The 9,663-nt window shown below is 40.9% G+C and overlaps 1 protein-coding gene across 1 annotated transcript; it reads left to right on the forward strand.

The window, feature by feature from the left end:
• Positions 1-3,257: 3,257 nt before the first annotated feature.
• pkdccb (protein kinase domain containing, cytoplasmic b) lies at positions 3,258-9,361 on the forward strand. Its single transcript, XM_064337137.1, has 7 exons — positions 3,258-3,888; positions 4,444-4,560; positions 5,872-6,143; positions 6,304-6,383; positions 6,545-6,652; positions 7,745-7,921; positions 8,627-9,361. Exons 1-7 carry the CDS (start codon positions 3,322-3,324, stop codon positions 8,731-8,733), a joined length of 1,428 nt encoding a protein of 475 aa, XP_064193207.1. The 5' UTR covers positions 3,258-3,321; the 3' UTR covers positions 8,734-9,361.
• Positions 9,362-9,663: the final 302 nt, after the last annotated feature.

The following is a 9,663-nucleotide window of genomic DNA, read 5'->3' on the forward strand; positions in this document are numbered from 1 at the left end:
GTGTTTTTTCAACGGACAGACGTCCTATTTCGCGGCTTTCTATCCATTATAATATATACTGTACATACACTGGCAATACATCTGAATTGAAAAACATTGTGAAAAAATGAATATTCATAATTTCCCTCTATTTGATATTTAAGGTATTCCAATAAAATTAGCATCTTTCCGTTTACATAAATAAAGAAGCTGGGTTAAGCCCATCCATCTATTCATCAATGATCTATACCCGCTTATTCTGGGGAGGGACGCAGGGGGTGCTGGAGCCTATCCCAGCGTGCGCTGGGCAAGTACTGGGTTAAGTGAAAAATGTAATATATTAAATAAAGTACAAAAATGTAAAACACCTGGATACCTAGAATAGTTATAAATAGATATTTATATATTTGGTTGCAGTTATCTTACTGAAATTGAGTTTAGCCATGTATTTATCCAAATTTCTTTTAAAGTCTGAACTGTTAAACTGTTGAAACTGTTACATCTATTAATCAAAGTGCAAAGTGCAAATCAAGTGCATTTAAATTTTAAATGTATGCATGTAAAAACGATAAACAATATATAAAAATGGAAGCTGTGATCAAAGAATATAAACATGCTGATTTACAAATGATTGATTTTTGTAGATTGAATGGAGATTTAAAGCAACATCCTTTGTTAATGTAATTAACGTTAATGTAAATAAGGTCACAAGATGTAAATAATGTAGTGTCAAATATTGCCACCTAGTGTTGCATGGTGGAACAGCACATAAAACCGTGTTGTGGAGCTAATTGTGGACTAAATAAAGTAATTGATTTGACAGCTAAAACTCATACAATGAAGCCTGTGTTTTCTAAAACTGTTAAGTAGACTAATGAAGTCCTTGTAAATCAGTAACATTAGCCCCTAGACCATGCTGATAATTACATTCCAAGCAAGAAATGTCCATAAAATTATCATTCCATGCAAATAATTGTCTTGTCCAAAATGTTGGAGTCTGTGCACAAAAATGCTACTTTTCATCTGTAAAATAGTATTTTTTCACATAAAACTCAAGCATGTGGGACAAAGTACTTTTAGGGACTTTTACTTTCTGAACTTGGATTTTCCACCTCTGTTTGTGTGCCTTAACTCCTGGAGCCTTATTTATAAACCATGCATATGCATTGGAGTCTCTCTTTGCCCACTGACTTGCTCCCGATGACCCAAACCCTGACCCAGATCCATATCCAGCCCAACCCAATGCTGCTGCAATGTTACCATGTGTGGATATGCATCATCTGTGGAAGGATCAGTAAACTACCAAGTTTTCCATTTATTTTTTCACAAGGTTTCCTTTGTTTAAGTTCTTTCAAGCCAAGGGAGATTTCTCAGAGATATCTCAATTCCATGGCAATATTATCAATTGATTGTATCACTTAAATTTATATCTGTAACACAACATCGATGAGGACACAACCACTGCTTGAGGCATGTTGCACACAAGACACTGTTGCGAGCAGTGTCATCCTCAGTCATCTCCGCACCACTGGATAATGTGTAAAAAAAAAAAAAATTTTTTTAATAAAAACAGTAATACATCATTAACATAAATATTTTGTTTGTAATATAAATAAAGCAACACAAAAAAGCAACAAACAAAAAAAAAAGCACAAAAAAAACCCTGCAGGGACAGGAACAGGGAGAAATTGTTGAGGATTGTGAGGCTGAGGAGAAGGTAAGTGAGGCTGTAAGGAACCTCCATGTCCCCAGATGGCCTGGTCTGTTTGAGTCAGCAGTTGGGTCATCCATTACTCCTGCAGTGGGCCCAGCTACTTGTCCCAAAGTGTGAGGCAGCTTTGGTGCACTACTGTACCTGAGCACAGAATGGGAGAGAATGGGGCTCTGCTCCACTAGTGTACCTGAGCACAGTATGGGAGAGGATGGGGCTCTGCTGCACTAGTGTACCTGAGCACAGTATGGGAGAGGATGGGACTCTGGTGCAGTGCTGTACCTGAGCACAGTATGGGAGAGGATGGGACTCTGGTGCAGTGCTGTACCTGAGCACAGTATGGGAGAGGATGGGGCTCTGGTGCAGTGCTGTACCTGATCACAGTATGGGAGAGGATGGGACTCTGGTGCAGTGCTGTACCTGAGCACAGTATGGGAGAGGATGGGGCTCTGGTGCAGTGCTGTACCTGAGCACAGTATGGGAGAGGATGGGACTCTGGTGCAGTGCTGTATCTGAGCATAGTATGGGAGAGAATGGGACTCTGGTGCAGTGCTGTACCTGAGCACAGTATGGGAGAGAATGGGACTCTGGTGCAGTGCTGTACCTGAGCACAGTATGGGAGAGAATGGGACTCTGGTGCAGTGCTGTACCTGAGCACAGTATGGGAGAGGATGGGACTCTGGTGCAGTGCTGTATCTGAGCACAGGATTATAGAGGATGGGTCTCTGGAGCAACACCACAAACAGTAGGCTACTTACATGTCAACTTGAAAGATGTTGTTTACAACTTCACATATTGAATGGTTGCCCTATTGCTGAAAATAATGTGCCATATTGTGGTCAACTGGTGGACTAGCTGGCTATGTAGGCTGGTCACCTGGTTGACCAGCTAAAAGTGTCAAAAACAGCTTAAACCAGTTTGACCAGTTTAAATTTTCAGCCGGGAGATGATGTACTCAAGTCACGTGTCACAGATAGGTCAAGATTAACTCCTTGTAGATACATTTTTGTGGTTAACAAACCAAATGTATGTGCTTTGATTTATGGGTTTGTTTATTTGGGTTTATTTGATTTATTGAATCACACGTTATCCAGTTTTTTTCTCTCTACAAGCCTACCCTGCCCGTGTTCTATTTTATACTGATTGCTCTCAGTGACCACATGTAGATCACGATTTACTACGGCGTTGCTTGTTATTAATATACAATTTCATGTAGTTCTGTGATAGTCTTTACTCGACGGCAGTGTTTCTTAACTATGTGTTTGGACCCAAAATGACGTGGGTCGCGGAATGAGTCTGTTGTCCACTTGGCTATTATAGTAGGCTATACAGAAATGAACTGAATTTCTCATTTGGGTGCCGATATTAAAACGTTTAAGAACCAGTGCTAGAATGTAAGTAATACAATTATCATACTGTACAATTTACAAAAGATGCTTCTTTCATTGTGTTAGTATTGGGTGGAGTCCGTGCTGATCTCGGCGAAGACACGCCTCCGAGGGCCGTGCTTCAGCATTCCTATGGCAAGTTGAAAACTTTGCTGTACTTTGCATTTGGGTTAGGAGTGGGCCAGGAACCCATTGACTCGACTAGTTCGTTGCATATAATCAAGTGTCATTTAACCAAACGCGATGTCGAGTCTCCCCATTTGCGCGATAGCACTATTCGCTTTGTTATTTATTACATTAACGTTTTTAAAGGACAACTGGAATTTACATGTACATGGCAGGGATCTTGCCAATGAAATTCCTCATTTGAATTCTGTCTCCTATAATAACTCCTTGGATAAAGAACTCCAGGAGCGGCGCAAGGAACTTTTGATTTACTACGCCGTATCTGGGAATAAGTCCGGGGCGCTGTCGAAAAAGAATGTACTTTCGTCAAGGAATGAATGGGTTGCGCAGATCAAGGAGAGTATAATGTATGTTGCTACAATAACCGATGAAATTGGGTGCGATCAACTCCGTTACATAAAAATTGTGGATTTCTTAGGCGCGGGATACACCAAGGCAGTGGTAAAAGGCGTTTTGCCGAAAGGATTTCCCGTTGCGCTTAAATCTGTGAACGAGAAAGGGACTGACATCAGAAGATGTCTCGAGGACTTTAAAGACTTGGAAGGCTGTCGCGAACTTGTGTCTTACAAATTGATTAAGGAAATAGTTTTGTTACAGCGACTACGACATCCAAACCTTATCAAGGTAGGGGGAAACGTCGCTACAGTAAATATATAACATCTGTTACTCAAAAGCTGTTTTCGCTGGGTGATTGAACTGTATTAGCCTACTCAAAGCTTGCTGTGCCTTGACCTTCCCAAATAATTAACAAAACGAAGGAAACAATGAGTATCTGTGAACTACCATGGGGTTCAGATAATTCGCTGTCTTTCACTGCAGAAAATCTAATTAACTTAATTGAACGGAACATTGACACGTATTTATAAAGTGAACGAATTTAAGTCCTTGCTTTTAGCCTAATTGAAAGCTTGTTGCATCACATGAGATCTGCATTTTGGATACCTTGCATTAACTTTTCGGCCTATATTAATGACTGAATTATGCACTCCCTTTTCCCCCCCTGTAAGATTCGCTATGAACCAACAATAACTATGTTGGTATTGGTAGATTTTGATTTGACTACTTGATGCTTGGATACCTTGACACTTGTTTTTGAGCATGCATGTAAATGAAGGTTAAACAAGGAATTGATGTCATTTTATTCTCACACTGAAATGGATCCTGCCCCCTTCCCTGCAGCTTCAGGGACACTGCCTGTGGAGCCTGCGGGCTGGGGCAGTCACAGCTGCCTTTGAGCAAGGCTCCCCTCTTCAGATGATCGAGCTTCTCCAGAGCCCCTGGGAGGAACGGTTTCGGGTGAGACAACCAAATTGATAATCAGAATATGTCCCCAGCCCTCAAGCACCAGGCACACCTGGGGGTGAGGTTCTTTTGTAAAGACGCAGGGGGAGTTTCCATTCTTTGCATGGAGGGGATTAACTAATCCCGCCCTTTGGCTCAGTCTTGGTTTCCCATGACAATGATCAAACACCCTGAGAGGCAGATGTCTCTGAAGCCCTCTGTGTACCTTCTCCCCCACCTTGAGTGCTGAGTCATTATCAGGTCTTATCATCCAGGCTGGAGCAGACAAGCCCACTCTTTTCCACCTGCCTGGATCAGATGACCTGAGTCTCCATTCAGAGAGACTGTTTTCCAGGGGGGGTGAGGTTTATACTTTGAGGTTTGTACATGTTATACATGTACCTCCTGTACTACTTTCATGTTACATGTACCTCCATCCAGCACTTATATTGCACTTGTATCGTTATCTTGATGTTGTAGCTTGTTGTCATGCCTCCTAGTTTGACTTAACATTACTCTGTGACCTAGCCTAAGCTTACTGTTTGAACTGGACTTCATGTGTTCAAGGCTATCGGACCTTATAGAACCTGGGTTTTTTAGTTGTTCCAATGACCTATGGTATGCACTTATTGTACGTTGCTTTGGATAAAGGCGTCTGCCAAATAAATGTAATGTAATGAACATTCCTCCAGGAATGTTGTAGGTCCTGAACTTAGGCTGAGTTTGGGGAAAGTGTTTCTGTTGAAATCTTGCGAATGTGCAGATTTTCTTTTTCTTTTACATAGGAGCCTTTCAGTGCAATAATTGTGTTAATTTGGGGCAATCTTTATTTCTCTGTCACAGAATATATGGAATGTTGCATAGGACTGAAGGCTTATGAACTGCCTAACAATGCTCATTGTAATAAAGGTGTTGTGTGCTTTCATCCTTAAGCACATTATACCTAGAACACATATTATGATTTTTGAGAATCACAAGCAACTGTATTTTGTAAGTGTTCATGGCAAGAAATATTGTTATAGTTATGGCTTGCATTGAAATCTAGGAATTTTAGTATGTTCTTGTACCTTGAATATTACCACATCTGCTATTTCCTTGCTTGCTTAGTTTAAAGTTTTATGAGTAAATGTGGATTAACTTGAAAGTCTAAAAGTTCTGCATTTTGATATTCCATATTAGGTGTAATGCTATGCATTTTAAGTGCACACCTAAATTCAAATACCTACATAACTTTAAATTAATGTATTTGAAATGCATCATTGTTCTGTAGTTCCGGGTATGTTTGGGTCTGGATCTGATTGGTTCTGACCAGCTATGTGGTTTCAGGTATGCTTGGGTCTGGTGAGGCTACTCCACTACCTCTCCCAGTCCCCACTGGGGTCTGTGGCACTGCTGGACTTTCAGCCGCGGCAGTTTGTCCTGGTGGCTGGGGAGCTCAAGCTGACGGACCTAGATGATGCCAGTATTGAGGAGCCGATGTGCCAGACTAGGGCAGACTGTCTCCTGCATTTTCCTATCAGGAACTTCAGTATCCCATGTTCTCCAGAGGGAGTGTGCCAGGGACTGAATGAGAAAAGGAACCTCTACAATGCCTACAGGTATCTACTCTGGCTGCCACTATCTTGGAATATCATTGATGGGTCAAAAAACGAGTGTTGTGAAAATTATGGGCTGGCAACCTGGGCAACAATGAGAATTTCTGCAGTCTGATTGACTGAGATCTGAGGGAGCTTTTCTGACAGGAGCCTGTTTGTTTAGGTATTTCTTCATGTACCTGCTTCCACACCAGGCTCCACCCACACTGAGGCCACTGATTGATCAGATCATGAACTTGACTGGTGAGGAACAACAGAGCTGCCAAACTTATTTTTAATGCGATTACATCTAAACAAGATGCCCTTTGTTAATCTGAGACACTTCTGCTCGTCAGTCTTCTGCCTACATTCTTCTTTAAATTAATCTTAATTACAGGTAATTACAGTATACCTTTGTTTTACAGGGGAGCTGAAAAATAATGTGAGCAAAACCAGGAAGGCCTTTGAAGAGATCCTGCACCTGTACAAGTCTGGGCTTTACCTACAGAACCTGCCACCATCTTCAGTTGAAGGTACAGTTATATGAAATTATGAAGCGGGAGTTTAAAAAAAAACTTTTGCAACCTCTCATTTCTACAAATGGCTTGCCTCCCCCAGAGAATATAAGCTAGAAAAGTGGCGTTGCGGTTGTCACATGATATTTTAATGCTTCAGTTGCTGTCAGTGCATGTGAGAAGTTTGACAGTGCTTGCAGTGATGCTGAAACCAAGGCTGGAAACCAAATACGAGCAGCCATTTTTCTCCTGTAGTGTGTTCTTGCCCAACAGCTCTCAGATGCATATATGATTGAAAAATCACGCTGTCTAAAACCGAACTTTCACTCCATTGTTGGCCAGATTCAGAAACCAGTGTAAAGTGAGACACTGGGTAATGCCTTTATCAAGGCATAAGGAATAAAAAAGGCAAAGGGTTTGGATTCTGTTTGCATGCTTAAAATGCCTGAATACTAAGTGCATTTTCTCATGACGTTCACCATACTTAAATTGGGCTGAAGTGAGTTCCATCTAACCACCTCTGCACTGCAAAACCACACTATGAAGCTGCGTTTTCACAAAGTTGTCAAAGTGGGAGCTTATTGTACCGTGTGAGTTAATGCTTTGTCAGAGCTGCATTCCTTTTAGTCACCACAAGCCAAGTGGTGATTTTGCATTTTCAGCTCAGGTGTGTCTGCAATTTGTGGGTACAGGCTTTAGGGTTTTATTCTAACTCTTACATCAGTCAGCATCACTCCAATGTGCATATCAGTTCCATTGTGGCATCTTGTCTTAATTTAGATAAATTACTGTTTAAATCAATGACTGTGGCAAAATTTGCAGTAATGCAAACTTTACCACACAATTCCAGTCACCCATAACCCCTTAACCATTTCTAAACCCAGGGGAAACCCTGTGATGATGCTGCCAATGTGCTTGTTCCCCATTAGTTCACCCCCATGCATGTATCTAGCCCAACACTGTAGTGAACATGTGCCAGTGTGTAATACTAAACCCTGCTAGCCACCTCCACAGTGAATGAGAAGGCTCTGTTTCAGTCAGAGGCTCCCTCTAATATGGAGCAGATGGGTTGTGGCTACACCAGTCTCTGAAGGTTTGTCTCCCCCACAGATTACACGGCCCTGCGGGGCGTGAGGGCCTCAGGGGGTGGGGTCTATCGCTGCTGGCCCTCCTACAGCCAAAAGGCCTGTGTGCTGTCTGTATTCAGCGTGCGCGAAGCGGCCTTCATCTGCACCTCACACCCTCACTGCTCCAGCTTCACCCTCGGAGCCCAGGTTACCTGGACAGGTGAGCATGCTTGCTTGGCCATGACATGGGTATTGGCTATAATCTCAGGGGGGGAACCTTGAGGAATGGGCTGTTTTTAAGCTACGGCGCCAGACCAGCTGCAAGTGATGTTTAGTGTGAAATGTGATTTGAGATGGAATGTTATCAATCAATAACTAACAGAATATGAATATGAGGTTTCATATTATCAGGCAATATATAACTTCTGTTTGGCAAGGTCAAAGACAGGGTGCCTTCAGGCAGCCATTCCAGTTCTTTTAAGCTGAACAGGTCTTTACCCTCAACTGGGAAATGTAAAACCCATTTTATCAGTGCTGTGAAAGCACTTATGATGGATGACATATCCTCTGGATCTCTAGATCTTGCCATCCAAGGGTTTTCCCCTTTGTTCACAAAATCTTTGGATTATGAACTCCTTTCTTTAAAATGTGTTACCCTTGTGTTTGTGAAAACTTATAATACTCTTGTAAAGGACAAGAGACTAGGCCACATTTGCTGAGCTGGACTTGAATTACTTGAATATAGGAGTAACATGAACCAACAACCATGAAGACCAACATGGACAGACAAACAGGGGAGAAAGCTTTTCTGTTAGATTTTTTAATCTCATGAAATGAAGTGAGCCTTTCAAAACATTTCAGCTAGGTCAGAGAGAGAATTGCATTTTTTCTGCTGGAGTGTTAACTTTCCCCTGCTTGTTTGCAGGACGGCGGCTGGTCTACTTCAGAACTGGTTTCAGTGATCTCGTACCAGATGTGGATTCCATCGTGTACATAAAAAAAGCCCAAAGCCTGAGGACCGAAGCCGACTGAGAAGCAGCAGTTTGGATCGCATGGTGGCTGGGGCTGTCTGGAATGTCTGAAACAAATTAATATTATATATTTATATGGATTTTGTTCCATGGCTGTTTGATCTGACTGCCAATCCTCTGGACTGCCAAGAAGTATTTAAAGGTATTTCCCTCAGGGTACAATTATCAAAAAGAAAAAGAAAAAAAAACACCTGAATTTCTCTCTTTCCCTTGTTTATTGTGCATGCAGGGCCATGTTCAGTGGCTGGGGCTGGGATTTTTAAGAACACTCCTAGTGCTAAAGACTTGAGGAGAAACAAAGTGAAAACATGCTTGTATTCAAATGTAATGTAACATGAATGATATCTGAAATAATGTGAGTCCATGATGGATTTCCAAATATATGTGCAGAGCTGCATTTTAACAATCAGAAAAGTATTAAAACATCAAAAGTGAGCATATGCATGTCACATCCCTGATATACACCATTTTTTAAAACAAGAAGTTAAAACTGCTTGATAAAGATTTCATGTGAATTAAATGTATGTAAATTTTGCATTTGATGTTTATTTTTACCCCGTGGGTACTAATGCTTTTTGTATATCTATTCTTTCTAAGAAAGATTTTATTTATTGACTTAAGAGCAGAATTTTTTTTCCTGTATAAATAATTCTTTATATGTTTTGTATAATAAACACTTTGATATCACATGTTGTTTTGGTGTATGATATTTTTCAAGGATTTACAAAATGGGAACATTATAACTTATATATAAATTTTGACTAATGTTCTGGCCTTAACTACATTCTTGTAAAACAAAAACCATCACCAGATTCAGATTCAGTAACTTGAGCAAGGAGAGAAATGCCTAAAAGGAGACTAAGGAGAATTTTACATTTCTGAAACATTTTTATTATAGATATTTTAGTAAATTATTAAGATTAATAAAGTA

This window comes from Anguilla rostrata, chromosome 1 (genome assembly GCF_018555375.3).
Source record: "Anguilla rostrata isolate EN2019 chromosome 1, ASM1855537v3, whole genome shotgun sequence".
Classification (NCBI taxonomy): domain Eukaryota; kingdom Metazoa; phylum Chordata; class Actinopteri; order Anguilliformes; family Anguillidae; genus Anguilla; species Anguilla rostrata.

Coding starts and splice junctions, on each gene's coding strand:
- pkdccb (XM_064337137.1), top strand. CDS start 3,322: ATGTCGAGTCTCCCCATTTGCGCGATAGCACTATTCGCTTTGTTATTT. Junction 3,889..4,443: donor GACATCCAAACCTTATCAAG/GTAGGGGGAAAC, acceptor CCTTCCCTGCAG/CTTCAGGGACACTGCCTGTG. Junction 4,561..5,871: donor CCTGGGAGGAACGGTTTCGG/GTGAGACAACCA, acceptor ATGTGGTTTCAG/GTATGCTTGGGTCTGGTGAG.